The 19174-nt window shown below is 38.4% G+C and overlaps 1 protein-coding gene across 1 annotated transcript in view; it reads right to left on the minus strand.

Moving 5' to 3' along the window:
• The window catches only part of thsd7ba (thrombospondin, type I, domain containing 7Ba), a 156464-nt gene that overhangs the window by 29986 nt on the left and 107304 nt on the right, over positions 1 to 19174 (minus strand). The window contains exons 16-17 of the mRNA XM_034693559.1: positions 11672 to 11805; positions 8111 to 8264 (exon numbers count right to left, since the gene is read on the minus strand). Of these exons, the coding sequence (XP_034549450.1) occupies positions 8111 to 8264; positions 11672 to 11805 (288 nt within the window). The remainder of the gene's footprint in view (positions 1 to 8110; positions 8265 to 11671; positions 11806 to 19174) is intronic.

Raw genomic sequence — 19174 nt, forward strand, 5'->3', positions numbered from 1 at the left:
AACAACAATAACCTGGTCCATAGCATTCATCCTTCCCACTTATCCCATTTCGGTCATAGGGGAGCGGAAACCAATCACAGCTCTCTTTGGGCAATAGGCAGGGTAACACACTGGGCAAGTTGCAAGTCTGTCACAGGGCTAACACATAGAGACAACCAGACCTATTCACCTACCAGCAGTTAAGAAGGATCAATTAACCCAACAAACATGTTTTTGGACTGTGGGAGAAAGCCGGAGTACCCAGAGGGAACCTATGTACGTGAAAAACATGCAAACTCCTCAAGGAAAGGCCCTAGCCTGGATTGGAACCAGAAGTCTTCTTGCTGTCGGGGAAAAGTACTAGCCACTGCAAAACAGTGCAGGTGTGGCCCAAAGCACCTTTTAAAAAATCTTAATTGCATGCTCCATAGTGAGTACCTGCCTAAATAGTAAGTAATCAACAAAGCTATACCGCTGTGCCGTGTATGTAAATATACACGGCAGCTCACTTCCTTTGAAAAGTCACTGATTCTGTTTCTGCAATGCAGCTGGATTGTTTCACTGGCTATGGCTTTTATCCATTCATCAAGATATCTGATAGTGACCTATTTTTGCTTTATGTGTGCAAAGGCATAATGGAAGAGTTTACATGAGCCAGCCAGCCCTGTACCTAAGAAGAGAGCCTGAAATCGGACCAATAATTAGCAAAGTAGCTAGTTTTTTAATAGAATGCAAGTGGGGACTGCTTTGATTCATGTCAATCTAAAAAATCAGGGGTCTTAATCCAACCTCTTTGTGTCTTGCACCTTGTTTAGTGCCCAGATTTCACAAGCACAAGGTAGTCAGACATTTCCTAGACTCTAGGTCATGCACTTTATATCATTTGAATATGGTCCTTTGATTGTGGCCTAGAATGTGTTCATGTAGAACAAGGCATTAACAGGCATTGCAAAATGGCCAATAAGGTCAGTATGCAACTTATATGCAGGCTTATAAAGGAACCAAACTCATCAAAAAAAAGTTTGGAAATGTTATTTTGGTCAATCATTTCTCCCCTTTAATAATACAAACTGGTATTGTATTTTATATCGTTGGAGAGCTTGATTAGTCACCTTTACAACGAGGTCAAATTTGTAAGGACTGCGCATTGGTGGAATGAGCAACCCAAAAAATGTGCCAAACCCCCTTCCAATAGTCTCCTATTGGTGTTCACTCTTGTTTTGAGCTTTAAGTGCTGCCAGGTGTGACAGTCACAGGTGTACAACTGGCTCCTGATATCTCCAGAATCTGGGACTTTACTTCATCCTCCAAGATGACAATGCTCTCCCCCTCAGTAGTGCTGGGCCATACCACACTTTTATGATTTGATATGATATCAATTACTTTTTTGGCAATTCTTTCAATACCTTATACCGATTCCGATACTGATCAAGTGAACACAAAACATTGTTGCGTCTGTATTCGCTCGAATAGCACGATCGTTCACATCTGGTGTGAACGGGACATTGAGGTGACTAATCAGGCTTATCAACAACATAAAATACAACACCTCTTGGTAATGTTAAAGGGGAGAAATTATTGACCAAAATAACATTTGAGGAGTTTTAGTTAGCTACTTATTTTCATGTGTGCAGCAACTAGTTAACATTGATCTAGTTTGAATGCAATTTCATGAGGCAAAATGTATCATGCATAACAGAGTCAAGCCACTTGAGTGGTCAAAGTTAATACATTGATAAGGTGTAACTTAGGGCATGCATGTTCTGTATCTTTGATATACAGTCTTTGTCTGTGGTATGACCCACAGCCGGCTGAAACAATCACAGTCTAGCTGTGCAATAACTGCAGAACCAAATGCACCTTGTGTTCATTCAGAAAGCACAAGCATTGTACATTGTAACTCAGTTAGCAAAGACTGAATCCAATTAGCACACAATTACCTGATTAAAAACACTCAGACAAAATTGTTCACACACCAATCAGAACCTCCAATGAATAGATTAAAGGGCCCTGGGTTAGTTCATTAAGGTTTAGAGAAATGGATCCAGGAAGGCGTGGAGGAGGAGAGTAAAATATTCTTTGTATTTGCCAGTTTTCCACAGTGGGTATGCTGTTCCTTAATTCCTTCATTCATTTTGTTTTTTGTTGCAATCTAATGAATTGATCCCCACAGTGTCTAAAACTATGATGTAGTGTTTGTCTCTTCGGGGGCAGGGCCTGCAATGCTGAACGTGTCTGATTGGTAGATTACCTGCAGTGAGATGCAAATGCATTTCTCCCGGTGTTACGGTTTTGAAAGTGACCCTGTAAACTGGAGACCTTCAGCTGAACGTGTCAGTGTTTGTGGAGTTTACACAGCTGTTGAAACACAGAGGGAGTTCCTGGGAATGCAAACTAGTTTAGTTTTTTAGAAAGATTTCAAAATATCCTCATCAGATATTTAATGATCATCTAAAGACGTTTATGAGGGATGCAGCCGGCTGAAAGTCAGCAGTTAACAGCGTCGCTATTTAAACCAAAACAACGGTAGAAAAAACAATTTTAAAGCCACGTTGAAACGTCTTTTCTACTCGTGCTTATCTCCTCTCACGTGTTGATTCAGTGAATCCATCTGTGATGAAATATAGTACCATCTAAAACAGCGACAGCTGAGTCTCTTCCATGCTAACAGGCTAACTGTTGTGTTGCTAATAATGATACCTGCCTGTCCGTCTGCTTCTATGGTGTCATCTGTGATGAATGGCATTCGTCTTTGTTTAACTGCCCTCTACTGGTCTGGTGGTGTAGTGCATTTACTTTTTTTTCTCTCCATACATCACTGGACTGATTTTCACAATCTATCCGGGACTTCAGCCCGCGGTCGAAACGCAGACAACAATGGGGGCACAAATCCTTTAAGTTCAGGGTAAAAGTAGTTCAGGGGGCTAAAATACCCAGGAACTCTTGGTTAAAATGCACCTCTAGACTATTTTATGATAGGCAAGGTTTGGTTTTGAGGGAGAGTTAGGCTTTGACCATGAAGTGTGACATGTAGGGAGTTGAGTGTGCAGTGTTGGATTTGTGTTTAGAGTTTTGTAGAGATGTGTCTTTATGAAGCTTTTATTTTGGTATTTCCACTGGGCGGCAGTGTAAATTTGCATATTAGCTAAATATTTAGGATTGCAGATCGACATTTAGCATTCAGATTTAATATTTAACATTTAGATTTAACATTTTACATATATATTTAAAAATCAACAACTAGATTTAACATTTATATCTGTATTTAACGTTTGGATTTAACAGTGATTTTAACTTAAATACATTTGTAACAACAAAATTAAATGTGAAAAAAAATCCACAACACACCAATGAAAAAAATCTGTATTTAAATTTAAAATTTAGATTTAACATTTATATTCATGTATAACATTTATATTCAACATTTATATTTATATTTAACATTTACATTTAAGCTTTAACATTATATATATTTAACATTAAGATTTAAGCTTTAACATTCTATTTATAATTAACTTTTATATTTATATATAACATTTATATTCAACATTCATATTTAACATTTAGATTTATGCTTTAACATATTTATAATTAACATTTAGATTTAACATTTGGATTTAACAGTGATTGTAACTTAAATATATTTTTCACAACAAAGTTAAATGTGAAGAAGATTACAAATATTGCTCTTAATGTGATTAAAAGTGACTTTTAAAAATTCACATTGCATTTTCAAGACATTAAGAGCTTAATGTGGAGAATTGCTGCTGTTATTTTCAGAGTGCACAACTTTACAAACAGTGCCCCAAAGTCTATTGCTACACAACATACAGTCCTGCAGAGTCTTCAAGCTCAATTCAGCTCTTGGCTGTCAAAAGCTTAAGATAGGACTCAAAACGATTACAAAGCATTAGTATTTATTGTCCTAGACACTACCCACACAGAAAAACATTAACACAAGTTTGGTGATTATTTGCAAGGTTTTTATTAAATATCACTGGAGTAACACATGCAATTGTGACTTGTACTAGAGTGAATGTAAATGAAAAACTGTAAGGTGTTCACAAACGAAAAAAAACATCTGAGCTTTAAAAGCTAAGTGTCTCTTTCAGATAGGACAGCAGGCATCTGTTACTACTTCTTTGTAATGTCCCTCCTCGTTTTTCGAAATGCAAAACCCAGTTTAAAGAAACACTGATGAGCTATCGGAGGTAGTTACAGAGGCATAATGGGTGGGAGTGGGAGGATGTCAGATGCTGACAGGGCAGCTTCTAACTTGAAAGTGTTGATTCCTATTCTGATAATCTACACTCAGCTAAATCCCTGTTTCACTGTGCTAACGGAAACAGTGTATGGATGGACCTGCCTTATGGATCTGCTCTTGAATATGAATGTGTTTTTCTTTGTCCATTTTGCTGTATCACAAACATTCTACAATTGTATGTTAACTAGTATTTTATCATTTATTTAAAATTAAGCATTAGTTCCTCCGTTGCCTTGTATTTTTTTGTACATAGTACATAATGTCCTTGGTAATTACGTAACTCTCTTCCAGGTCCGCTGGATAAAATACTGTGCAAACCCCCACTGTTTGATAAATTCTTCTTTTTAAAAAATAAAGAGAAGGTGAAAAAACACAATAATTAGCTCACAGTGGCAAGATAAGATAAAGTGTTACAAAGCCCTAACTTCCATTTACCTTACAAAGATCAAATAAATTACATCTGCATTACATTTTTTTGTTGAGTGTATTCTGTGTGTAGCACAAGTGCAGAAACAAAACACAAATGCTGTGTTTGTGCTTCCGCATAAACACTACTCTGGATTTATCCTTGATACTCTGCAAGCTTAAGCCTGCTTTAATAGGGTTGGTTGGTAAAAATATCAGTGTGCCATTCTTGGATCCTAAACCACGGCTGAGCTCATCACAATCCTGCTCACACAGCACCCTCGTCCAAGCTGAGAACAGCAACGGTTCAAGACAATGCACTTTTCACTAAATACAGTGGATTAGCACATTTCACTCTATGCCGCTGTCTACACTATGAATTTGTGGAATAAAAATATCTTTGCAGGATGGCAGGAATTAAGATGGGCCTTTTATATCATTCCATCTCTCATGAGTGTTTCAGAACACCAGTACCAGTGTGAAACACTCACGCTGGAAGGGAAGTGGAGATAGTTCAGATCAATAAAAATTCAGTGACTTCAGTTTCAACATGATCTGCTCAGACTTAGCTTTTTATAGAGGTCTGGTTGTGGAGTTTTGCATATTTTAATAATGCAAAAACTGTTGCAAGAACTTTTGACTTTCCCAATTACAGTGGCATTTTGTAGTAGATATTTGCTTTTGGCAATGACTGCAAATTAGTGCTGTTCAGTGACACATTCGAGGGAGAGAAGTGATCCTTCAGGGATCGTGGAAATGCATGCAAGATACATTCCATGGCTAAAGTACATACAAAAGTGTTAGGTTGAGATTTTTTTGGATCATTAAGAACTCTACATGGAGTGTTTATTTTAACTAGTGCTGTCGGGTATTTGAAAAGTTCTAATCAACTACAGGCTTCATCCAAAAATATGGGTGCAGAACAACATCAGCAACATGGCAAGCTGAGAGCAGCACTGGTAAAGCAAAGCAACAGAATTAGCACGGAGAGCAAAGTTACAATGTTAAAAAGCATTAACTAGCTAACAACAGAAAATGCTAATTATTATTATAACAATTCATTAGCATATAGACAAGCAGGTTGGTGTCATGAGTTTCTTTTGTTTTTTATTTTCTTTGTAATATCCTGTCTTTGATTTCTGGTTCCGTTCCAGAGTTATCCTTGTCTTCCCTGTGTTTTAGTGATTCATGTTCTTTGTTACCTTTTTTGTGTTCTTGTGTGTTTTGTATTTTGTCTCGTTACTCCCTTTGATTCCCTATGGTCTTGAGTTGGTTTTTAGTGTTTTATTTTGTAGAACATTCTTGTGTTGAGTTTACTTTTACTTCCTGTGTTTTAAGCCTTTGTGATTGTCTTCACCTGTGCCTTGTTGTCCTCACCTGTGTGTCCTTACTCGTTACCCAGTGTGTCTATTAAGTCTGTGCTTCCTCCCCTCTGTTGGTTCATTGTGCTTGTGGCGTGTGTTTGTCAAGTGATGGTGTTTCTAGTGTTCGTGTTTCCAGAGTTTGTGTTGTTTGAAGTTAGTTTTTGTTTTATCTCAGTTTAAGTTTATTAAATCCTTTTTATTTGAATCTGCACCTGGGTCCTCCTCCTCCTTTCCTTTCTTCACTCATGACAGATGGCAAGTAGTACAGCTAGAAGGAAGTGTTCCCAAGAAAACTTACTTTGTATGGTGGGCTGAATGTAGTCATAGGAGCAGTCACTCAATGTAGCCCAAATCACATTTCAAAACTCCCACCTAGCCAGAGTCACTTATATTAACTGGGCTAAAATAAAAACCCATTCAGATGTCCAGCACCGTAAGGCATATGGCTAACTACAGGGCTTTTCAAGTGGTCTAATTAGAGGCCTGGACTAAAAGTGTAAAATGTACATGAAAAGCATCCCAGTTGGATTTTCTGTCATACCTGGGAGGGTTTATTGTACGCAGGAAATCAATCAATCAATCTTATTTGTATAGCGCTAAATCACACCAAACGTTATCTCAAGACACTTTTGCAAACAGAGCAGATCTAGACCGTACTCTATGTTAAATTATTAACAAAGACCCAACATCAACACAGGATAAGATCCAGTCCCCTCATACAGAAAGAACTTAGTCTTATCTCATCTTAATCCACCATGAGCATTGCACTGCGCAGTATTTAGCCAGTCACAGCAGCAAGGACAAACTTCCTTTTAACAGGCAGAAACCTCAAGCAGACCCAGACTCATGTTAGACAGCCATCTGCCTGGACCTAGTTGGGGTTGGAAAGAGGGATAGAGAAGATTAGGAGAGAAAGAGAAAGATGATATTGGTGAGACGGATAGTAGTAGCTGTTGCCGCTGGAGTTCGGTATGTCCACAGCAGCAGGCTTTCTACCGCAGCTAATAAGACCAAGCTATTCTTATAGTGCTCTCAAGTGTTCTTGGAAAAGCACAAATCTCTGATAAAAAAACTTCAGTGAATGTCAGATTTTCTTAAAAGTTGAGTAAGTGGGTTTTAAGAATTCATTTATTACTAAGACAAGTTGGTGAATGAGTCCCATTGTAGACAAACAATAAACTAGAGTCTATAATTATGTTTCAGTTTGAGTTTTCCCAGTTATACTCAAATCATTTTTCATTGGGAAGTGGCTGTGGCTCAGTGGTAGAATCGGTCGTCTCTCAATTGTAAGGGTAGGGGTTCGATCCCAGGCCCTGCAGGATATGCCTTGAAATGTTCTTGAGTCTGACACATAACCTCAAAACTCCAATCCATGTTGTCTTAATTGTCCTCTGGAAACCTCTGACCTGATGACTCCAGGTCTGGCTTCACTCAACATGACGGTTTGTTGTTGTAGTTAGGTGAAAGAAAAACTGGCAATAAAACAGAGTGCTTTATTCTGACATTTAAACAGATGTTTTCATTTTGTTTTGGTGCCTGACTTCCTGTCCCACTCGGTCTTATCTATTGAGATTGATGTGTCGTGCTCCGGCATCCAGCAAAAATGGAAGTCTTGTTTATCTGATCCGGAGAGCTCCAACCGGCCGGATCAGAGACGCAGCCAGAACGCAATGGAGCAGATCCAGTGGAAGTTAACATACTGACTGGAATAGAAACTAACTATGTAGTTTGTTGTCAACTCCTGTGCCGTGTCGGATCGTAGACGGATCAGACACGGATGCGGTGGAATTTGGGCGTGATGCTGTGCCATCGGCGTGTGAATGGGATTAGCTAAAACTGATGGCTGCTTGACATATCAGCCTCTGCCATTAGTGTATGAATGTGGTTTGAATGTAACATGTAACATGTAAGACAGCAGATAGTGCTATAGTCCATTTATCATGTAACTCATTGATAATGAGTTTAACATTCAAGCTTTGCCTCTCTATAGCATATGTTGATGAATAACACTTCGCATTTTGACAAAATGAATAGCTCCAGCTTTGCATGCCATTTGTAAAGCAATGAAGATGGTATTAACCCAGTTATCAACTCTTACCTGAGGGCAGTTGTTCCAGGGTCCCCAGGGTGTCATGACACAGTCGTTTGGGCAGGCCAGAAAGCAGACCTGGGCTCTGGGTGGCATTTCCTCATGATCACATAGACTGTCATCCACAATGCTGGCCTCCCCACCTGTTCCTTGCTTCACACACCTGGTAGACCAGCAAATGTAGCTGTGTAACTATAGTTTCTAGGTACTCCTAACTGAGTGGTTTACAAATGGTTAAGCAATACATTAAGAATATATATTCTGACAAAAACAATTCAACATATAAAACAAGGTACAGAGGAGCTCCCACTATAAGCCATCAACACTGTTATGGTGTTTCTTTTATATTTAAATAAAACTTATATCTATATATAGATATGGACTTACTTGTTCTGTCTTTTAACATAGGGGTGGCTAAAAAGGTGGCCTGAAGTCAAATACATTGCCAAGCTAGCTGTCACCTGGTAGTGATATGCAAATTATGATTTCAGAGCTTCATAGGATAAACATATCAAAAAGGAGACTTTCTTTTGATACGAAAAAGTATAGGGATAGTGGAATAAGTACTCTTAATTGTTTTAACTAAAGCAGCCTTCCAGAAATAATTTCAAATTCTAAAAAAACCTTTTTCTAAATTGTACACTGCATTGAAAATTATTTAAGTAGTAACACAAAATTATACTTGTGGGTACAAAAATAAAGAAGTTTCTTTTCTGATTACTTACCTGTAATGTTTGATGCATTAATGTTTCACTACCTTGTTTGTTGAAGATGTTAAAGTTTGAGTCCATTCTATTGAGTTATGTTAATGTATTTTATTTATTTATGTCCTCCTTGGTAATCTTTAATTCTCCTTGCATACAATACTAAACTGACACAATATCCAAATGTGACATATTTTGCATAATTCATTTTGTTCTTTGATCCATTTAAGTAAATGTTAAATTTTGCCTTTTCGATTAAGTTTAGTAAAAGTGAACTCTGAAGAGGCAAACAGAAAAACCTAAGTTGAAAAATGAAGGGTTCTTGCAATCTGCTATGTAGTTGAGAATACCTTCTTAGTTACTTTCAACTATTCAGTTGGAAAATACAATAAAGTAAGCTAGTAAGTCAAAGGTCCATGTTTTGGTATGTTTAGCTGTTTACAACATGTGCTAGTTGTCTTTCAATTGTGGTTGCGAGTTCAGTTGCAAAAAAACATCATAAATTAACCCTTTGTGGAGGATCTACTGCCTCTCAGTTTCTAGTCTTATCATCCATGCAGTGGTCTGATTGGCCAGGGATGCCATGGTAATGAGGTGCTGTGCTGATTGGTTGCCTAAATGTATTCTGAGGCCACAGGGTGCAGAACGGTGCAAACCAATGAAGAAGCAGAAAGAGGCTTATACTTTTTGCTCTTCCCCAGTCTGGTCAGAACTGAGGAAGCCTTTCAGAGGTGAAATGTCTTCAAGCATTTCTACCAAGTCAAGTTGCCCTTTCATATAAAGCTTTAAATGACCATGACCTGGATGACGGAGAACCTTTCACAGACAGCTGTGTTACAAGATGAATGTAAAAAGTATTGTTCATTTACTAATGTGGTTCTGTGGTCATTCCATAAATAACAACCAAACCCTAGCTTTAGAAATGGAAGATCAGAAAACAATAGTGAAAATTAGAGCGATGCCTCAATAGGGACTGCTTCAGTTTCACCCAGAAACCCAGAAACCTTGTTGCAAACCTGATAATGTGTAATTCAACACAGCATGAAAAAAAATGGCAGTACTCTGATATTTTGTTTAGCTTGGTGATAGATTTGAAGCAGTTTTAAATCTGCCAGGCTCATTTTTGAAGTGAGCTGGTTCTTAATGGCATGGACAGTGAGGTGATTTAAACCCATAAACACAGTGTGCCCTGTTTAAACAGTCTGTAGTGAAAGGTCAAAGACCTTGACTGAAAGTTAATTAGGTCATGTCTGACCACGTTTTGCTGGTTAAGCAGCACACAATCTGGGTGCTAAGTAAGGCACAGGACACAAAGAGGAGGGATTAAGTCCCTATTCAGATCCTTGGTGTTTAAAGCAAAGAAAAAATTAAACCAATCAGTGTGTCTTCTCTCATTCCCTTTCAGAGCCAGGAACACTTTCCAACTGGCTTGTTACTATTTACACGGCAGATTTCAACCTCTCCATTTACAAACACCGAGCTTGAACCAGCATGTTTATCTTCTCTCTCTCTCTCTCTCTCTCCCTCCAGTGTGCTCTTAAAAACAAAACGCACACACACACACACACAGGTCACTGTATGAGTTAAGAAGAAGCATTGAAACGAAAATTACTTTCAAGCTGACTTTTAAAATTAACAAAGACATGCACATGTACATTTATTCATGAGGCACAGCAGCCTAACTTGATTAATTATTTAAAATTCAGGACACCAGCAGTATGTCAGAGCATCTAATGATGACGTCCTGTGTGCTTTGCATCAAAGAAAGGTAAGCTGTTAGTTCTTATTGATGTGTCTTTGCTGCTGGATCACATGGTCGTATTCTCCACTACATGCAGGGATACTGTTAAGTCTTATTATGGTCTGTGGCACTGGTACTTATTCTTAAGTATTTTAAGAAGTACTCCTTAGTTGCTTGTGAGCATGTGCATGTCTATTTCCCCATCTTCTGGTAGCCCCAGATTGGCCCTATACAGAGAGCAGTATTATGATGTAATAAGATGAGGGGGGAGAGAGCCATCTCCAAGCTCTCTAATTAGACTGATATCCCTTTATGAGTTGGATTACTTCAGTGTTTTTCTGTATGTATGTCAGAAGTAGAGAAAGACTCATTGAGAAGTGTTATGCCCATCTTACTATCTTACTAATGCACACTCTACATAAAGAACAGAAAATGTTCCATGGACGTTGAACTTTGGTAGCTTACTGTGTTCTAAAGATAACAATGTGACTCCTTTGTGCCTGGCCACACCTTATCATAAGGAGAGCTTGGTGTCTGGAGCTATAGCCTGTGCAGAGCTTAGGGGAAGCATGCATGTAAGGAGATAGCGGTGATCGAGTCAAGGTCAACACTTTACTGCTTAACTCTGAGGCTATAATAGGAATCACTGAAAAAGCATAGCAAAAAAAGTCACAACACTCATTAAGGAATGGTGACCTAGTTGTTTTGACAGTTCCCCCCCAGCCTTGGAAGTGTAAGTAACAGTGCAAGTGCCAGCAACAGGAGTGTTGCCAGTTGAATCCCCCTGGCATTTATTGCAATGCCAGACTAGAGGTCTCCCAACCTTAGTAAATCTAACTTGCTCACTAGGGGGCGGCTGTGGCTCAGTGGGTGAAATTGGTCGTCTTACAATCGGAACATTGGCAATTCGATCCCAGCTCCATCAAGACACTGAACCCCAAATTACTCCCACTGTTGTTCAGCGGTGTGTGAGTGTGTATGAATGAGATTAGCTAATACTGATGGTCCCTTACATTAGCAGTGAATGGGTATGAATGGGTGAATGCGTCGAGTAGTGTATAAAAGCACTTTGAGTAGTCAGAAAGACTAGAAAAACGATATATAAGCACAAGTACAATTACCAACCTGACTTTGCGGCTCTGGACCCCCTCCCCACAGCCTGGCAAGCCGTCAACAGTGTTAATGGTACAAATGGACCAGGGCTCGATCCTCCACTCGTATTGGTTGCATTCACTTTGGCATCTCACAGCCTCGTACACCTGAATGAGCGCATGGATAAACACACAAATGAACAGACAGTTACTGTATGCAAGCACAGAGAAAGGACACAAATCAGGGATTTTAGAAAGAAACTGCACAGTGTGGTATCTGAAATAGCAAAGAAAATTGCTCATTCAAGCATATTGTAAAGTAAACAGATACCTAAGTATGCTGCATGTAGTGATGCATAAACTGGGACACAAAAAAATATATCAGAGACCTTTTCTCTTTTTTCTTGTGCACACTGACAAAACAGCAACAATTCTCCACATTTAGCTCTAAAAATCTTAGAAATTTAGTGTGAATTTTTAAAAGTCACTTTTTTTATCACATTAAGAGGAATATTTGCTACCTTTTTACCACATTTCATTTTGTTGTTTCAAATATATTTAAGTTATACCTGTTAAATCCAAATGCTAAATCTGAATCTAAATGTTAATTCTTAATGTTAACTATAAATATAAATGTTGAACGTTTAATCTAAATGCTAACTATAAATATAAATGTTGAATCTATATTTTTAAATATTGCTCTGCGATCCTAAATATTTAGCTAATATGCAAATTCACACTGCCCCTCAGCGGAAGAACCAAAATGAAAGCTTCTTAAAGCGAAACAGATAACCCAACTTAGCTTGTCTGTACCATAGACTGGATCAGTACTGTATAGCGTTGTGAAATCTCTTAATGGCCTCCAACACTGCCTTTCCAATATTTTCTTCTAAATCAGTGCATATTATGGATGGCGGGCAGTCCCGCTCACAACTCGTAGGAGTCATTACTGACAGACTATGGTTGGGATATCTGTATCGCTTTATGAAGCTTTTATTATGATACTTGTACTAGGCCGCACTGTGGATTTACATATTAGATAAATATTTAGAATCGCAGAGCAAAATTAAAAATTTAGAATTCATCATTTAACATTTGTATTTAACATTTTGATTTATATTTAACATTTTGATCTAGCTTTAAATTATTGTCACAACAAAAATTTAGTGGAAAAGTATCACAAATATTGCTCTAAATGTGATAGAAAAGTGACTTTAAAAGATTCACACTGTGTTTTTATGAGGTTTTGGAACTAAATGTGGAGAAATGTTGCATTTATTTCCAGTGTGCACAACTTAACAAATGGCACCCTATACACTTTACACATTTACTTTGAAAACACTAGTTTTAATAAAGGACATGCACATTGCTTTGCCTGGATCTTTATGATGTCTTTATTGTTGTCTTTATTGTTGTTACCAGTTCAAGAAAGCATTATTTAATGTCAAAGATTCTGGTATTTTAACACAAGTATATTTCCCCTTATGTTTTCTAATACTGGAGTATGAAAGACAAAATAATAATAGTCAGTAAAATGGGTGACAAAAATTATAACAACTGTTCAGTGCCAAGCTAGAGCAAGTGTATTGTTCATAGTTGAAAGGCTTAATAACTGATGCACAATTAACATGCCACTATTGAAGAAAGACAAAAAAACTATTCTTCCTATTCTGCTTTGAGATCAAATCTATGCATGATATAAAAGGCATGGATTGTAAAATGACAATGATCATGGCAGTACACATTTCAACTAGGGTAGTAAATGCCCATTCACTTGTCCCCACTTAACTAGTTCTCTCTGTGTCCATGCCTCTGTATAACCTATACAACAGTGAGTGCACTGCTCTCCCAAGCACGTTCACTCTCAATCAGTGCAGCAGTCTGCCACTGTAGAAGATATACTCCACAGGACAATTTGTGGGAGAAGCTATGACAAGCTGTAATGGGTGTCAGTAAATGTGTAGGTGTGTGTGTATGTGTGTGTGTGTTTGTGTGGAAAGAGATACTGATTGTGTGTTGAGTATTACAACCCCTAAGGGCCACACAGATGCCTATTACACACCCTCATCATCTCCCATCTGTCCCTGCAGATGCCACTGCTGGGTAAACTGGCAACTGCACTGTCTCCATTTTCTCCACTACCAGGATATAAAAACAAGTCCAACAGCTAATTTTCATCAGGGGCAAAATGTCTCTGGTAACTTTCCACTACATTTAAACTCTTTATTGACCACTAAAACCATTTGTTCAGTGAGAAATAATGTCACCAAACAGTTCATAATGCCACAACACTTATGATGTATGACAGCACTACAATGATAAGTTGGTTGGTGTATTATATACAAGCAAAAAAAACAAACCAGGGAAATATCTCTCCTTTCTCATTTATGTTCATTTATATTCTTATACTACTTTACATCTTAAGCACACTATCAAAAGTCTGATGACAACATGACGAATTCCTATTACTCTTTCCAAAACGTCAATTTGAGGGCCACTTAAAAAGCAATGAGCTACCCAGTCGCACTTCAAACTGATTATTTCCATCCAGTTAACAGTCTCTCTAACAAATATATTGTTGTGTCTGTCAAACAAAACAACAAAAAGGGTTCGCACAACTCATACAGATCTTGCATGCATTTTATATTCAATAGCTAAAGCAGAGTAGAATGAATAGCACTGACCTGAGCCTGCGTGGGTGTCCATAGTAGCAGTGCATGACAAGCCAGTAGTTGGGTAGGGGAGAAAAGAACAATGATATCATCATCAGTTTAGATTAAGCCTCAAGTGATAAAAATGTGATGCCAGCATTTAATAAATAAACAAATATATCGTGAAGAAGTGCATTCTGCTCTGCGTTACATCCATGAGGGCAAAGGATGATTAAGTACCTAATCTACAGTGTATCTAGCACTTTTGTATGTTTTGCCAAACTGAGTGATTTATGAGATAGTTTTTAAGTGCCGAAGTTAAGTTGCAACAGCTGTGCAATGGCTGGGCCTGCAGCTGAAGAAAACTCAGACAATTAATTTGTCTAGAGATGGTGAGAGGGAAGCTGGTATGAATAACCATATGCTCAGAGAGACTCTATATCTCATGGAACGGTTACACTGCTGGCAAGACATGGTTCAGGTTTTGTTAATTTATTTTTCACAGTAAAGGACATTCAAATTAAATCCCCTGACCCAAGGCGGTACAAACATTCGCTGTATACATAGATACCATGGACATTCACCAGTCTCATCGAATGCTTGTTTGAGCCCAATACTGTATGATTTATGGAGAGACAGATGGTCATGACAAGAGCATGTGTACCTCTCAAATTACTCCTGAATGCCAAAACAGTACTCTTCATGCACTATTCATAATTCTGGACATTTTAATGGAACAAGAAAAGGGTCAAGAGTTAAACAGATCACTAAATTTAACCGTAAACGTAACCCTATCTCTAAATGAAGTTAGTACAACGCACTGATATATTAACATTGTGATGTCAATGTTTAGAGTATTTAAATGCTTTCTAACCTTATCTGTAAGCAACAGTTATGTATTCAAATAAACCAGGGTAATATTTATTTATTTTATTTATATGGTTTATTTGAGAGGGACAATACAAATTATATAGTACAACGCCTGCCTGTTACAAACATACTTCATATAGTTTAGTTTAGTATATTTATCATTCATCGTGTCATGCACCGAAAAGGTGCCCAGCCCGTATGGACTTACAAGACACTACAAAAACAAAACAAAATAGGAGCAACAACATAAGAAGAAAAAGCAAAAAGAAGAGTAGTTACAATGCTGCACATGACCAGCAATGACCTAAAGTAAATAAAAAGCATAGTGGTGCACTTAAGACATTTGACAGTGACAACAACTAAATAGAGTGTGCTCCTACGCTGCTGAACAGCATTTAACATAAACTGAGCAAACTGAAACACTTAGTGTGTAAACAGGAACTGAAGACTATCTTCATCAGACATGGAAAACAAATCAGAACACTTTTCTGATATTTTGTTGAAAAGAAGGCGCCTGAGATCATGACATATGATGGACAGCAGAATAAAAAGTGCATTTCATTTTTAATTTCCTCCAGATCACACAAGGAACACTTTCTCTCCTCCTCTGGAACAGAGTGGAAGCGACCTGTTTCTAATGCCAGAGGAAGGATACCACATCCCAGCTGAGCACATACAGACCTCTGAGCTCTGGTTAGTTTAAGGGTGACATAAAGCTCTGGCTGATACATTTTTTTCTGAACAGACAATATGTTCTTAGTTTGGGCTGACACATGACTTCTTCTAACCATTTGTGTTTGTAAGTGTCAAATAGTTTTGTTTTAATCTGACTCACACTGCAAGTTAACTTGTTTCTATAAATATATTGGAGACCTACCTTATCGAATATTTCCGCAAGCTCTGCATATACAGAGATTATGGCAGGTAGTTATGGGAAATAGAATCCCGCAGGGTGAGAGACCTCTTACTTAATTAAACACCAGAACAATTAAGAAATCTCTCTCTTTGAATTTTGAGAACATTGGACGGTAAAAATAACAGATCGTTATGGGCAAAAATCTCTTCAAATGTGTCCTTCAATGTGCAAACTGATATTCATTTTCCCTAACAAAACAGAACACTTTTCTAGAGAGGCCTAAAGTAGTCATCCTCTTCTGAGTGATCATGAGCCATGCCACTTGCTATGTGAGCTGTTCTTTCATACTCTCTGCCACTGCTTTGGTGAGCTGAGCAGAGTCAATGATGGGAGGTTTGCCAGCTCTTTCCTGTTCTCCCTTAAATTCCATCACATCCTCTGCCTAGCTTGCTTCAACTTCAAGTTGTCCTGGTTTTTGTGCCGAGGCTTTCTATTCATTTGACATACATTCTAATGATCTCATGGGCCTTTGGGAGTGTGGTCTTCCTATTCTGAAGAATTTCTCATAAGTCTTTCAGTTCGCTCACGTCTGCCATCAGTGCAAGACTTTCAGGAAGTTAACAGGGCACAACTTAGATAAAAATCCTTTGAATTATGCCCTCTCTCTGCTGGCCCTTCTATCGTTCTCTGATGGCCCTAAGAAATGTTGTGCCAAGGCTGGATAACATTGGACATTGGATTCATGTCTGGTCCGTCTCTGATCCGCTGTGGTCCGGCTCCAGCTCACCGGTTGCGTTTCCAGAAAGCAGCACAAAGTAGGACCGCAGGGCAGCTTGAGTTATGTGACCGAGGTTTTCCCACGGTAATTACTGAATCAACGATTATCCCACTCCTCTCCTCATTCATGTTGTCTTTCTGGTCCTCTGTAAACCTCTGACCTGTTGACTCCAGGCCTGGCTCCGCTCATCATGACGGTTTGTTGTTGTAGTTAATTGAAATACGATCTGGTGATAACACAGAGGGCCTGATCTACTAAGATCCCAAATAACGAGCTCTAAATTGCGTGTGCAAACAAAAAAATTGCACGTGCTATTAATGGCCGTGTTGTGGGTGATCTACTATGACTGCGTGCACAATTGATAACAGGTGCAAAAGTTGTGCAGACCGCCCTATTTTAATGAGGATTTTGCTTGTGCTACCGGCTGTCACCATGGAGAGTTTTGGGAGAGTGGACGTAAACGAAAAAGCCATAAGGTTTTAAGGCCATATCCCTGGTCACCTAAAAACAACAACATTTCAGCATAAACAGGATAGAGACTTAAGATAAACACAACATAAAATATGCTCAGCAACAAGCCATCCGTTTCTTAGATCAGGGGTTCCCAAAGTGGGGGTCAGGACAACCGTGCACTAATTCATGGCACTGTTGGTGGGAGTGATCGACAATTTTTTTAATGTGTTTATTGTCATCATAATTTTAATTGTAAACTAGGTATTTAATTTAAGATTCAATATTGTAAGTATGATAAGAGTGAAAAGGCGTCACTTTAATGGTTATTTAATACATTTAGTCAATTCATCGTTTTTATTAACTGAATTCTATTAAAGGCTTTTTTATTTTACTGAAAGTAGTTTAAACATGTCATGCATTAGTTAAAAGAGCATGTGTTTACATTTTCTGAGAAAGTTGGTCGTCATCATTTGTGCGTACGCATGGTCTGAGGAAGTTCTATTTTTGTTCGCAGTGTAAGAATAAAGTAAGAATTTATTGATGAATCACAGATTCGTGCTTCAAACGTTTGTACGCACGGTTTAAGCACATATTCGTGCGTACACACTGTTAGTGAATGAGGCCCAATGTGTCACACACATTGACACATTGACTAGAATAAAAACCGATCAACTCCGGTGCCGTGACAGATTGCAGATGGACCGGACATGGATCTGGTGGAATTTGGCCGTAAGAGTACCAGACTGCAGTGACTGCCCTGTATGAAGAAGCTACCCAGCGAAATCTGAACACTGTTCCAATCCTTTTGAGAGTGACGTGTAGGTTGTGAGCATATGAGCTATAAGCTAGATATAGAGTTTTGAGGAGAGACAAAAAAACGAATCACAAATATTAAAAACTTGCTGACAGCCCGTTGCCAACCACAACAATGTTTGAGATCATATGGGAACCATCTATTATTTGTGCAAATTGCAATATTAATGTCTATTGTCTAGTTGTGGAAAAATCTAATGACCCAGAACTAAAATAAATGCACCCTTTCATAGACGTGTGTGTGCAGTTGTGTGCAGTTGTACTGAGTTACAGAGCAATCTCTAATCATCACTTCACGCACTGCTCGTATAAGTGAGAAATAGGGAAATAGAATGGAAAACAGAATCCCAACAGGGTGGACAAGACCCCGAAGCGAAGCCGCTTATTACCCGGCTACTAACAGAATGTCATGAAACATCACAACCTATTCTTCTACACAAGTTACAAAGGAGGTTTTGCAACAAATGTCTGCCTGCCGAAACCCAGGGCACTTGATATCAGTCAGCTGCAGTGCTGACGGAAGCTCAAACTCCAATTAACTAGCTGTAATGAAAGGCAGCTGGACTCCATAAACCAGCAGACGGTCCAGAAAAAAATCTGAGAAACTTAAATGCAAATTATAAGGAGACAGTGTTCTTGATAACATAATGCGTGACACCGTTGAATCTTATACTATAGTGGTACCCAGTACCAGCCTACTTTCATCCCCCACAATCAATCAATCAATCAATCAATCATTCCTTATTTGTATAGCGCCAAATCACAACAAATGTTATCTCAAGACGCTTTACAAGCATAGCATGTCTAGACCAGAGGTTCCCAGACTTTTCAGTCCATGACCCCAAAAATATAGGTGCCAAAGACTTGTAACCCCCATTGTCCCGCAAAGTGGTTTAATATGGCTTCATTGAGCTGGTCTGCAGACAATTAGCCTACCTATATGAGCACTTGTCTGTGTTTCCTGTGCTGTTATGAATTAATCTACTAATACTGATGCTTTTGATAATTAACTGTTCACTAACCCTAAACTTAAGGAGTCATCTGGCAAAAAGAAAGGCAGAAAACTCATTACATTCCCTATTTTCAAGGTTCTATTTCAAGGTTAGCTACTATGTT

Source organism: Notolabrus celidotus, chromosome 10, assembly GCF_009762535.1.
Source record: "Notolabrus celidotus isolate fNotCel1 chromosome 10, fNotCel1.pri, whole genome shotgun sequence".
NCBI classification, from domain to species: Eukaryota; Metazoa; Chordata; class Actinopteri; order Labriformes; family Labridae; genus Notolabrus; species Notolabrus celidotus.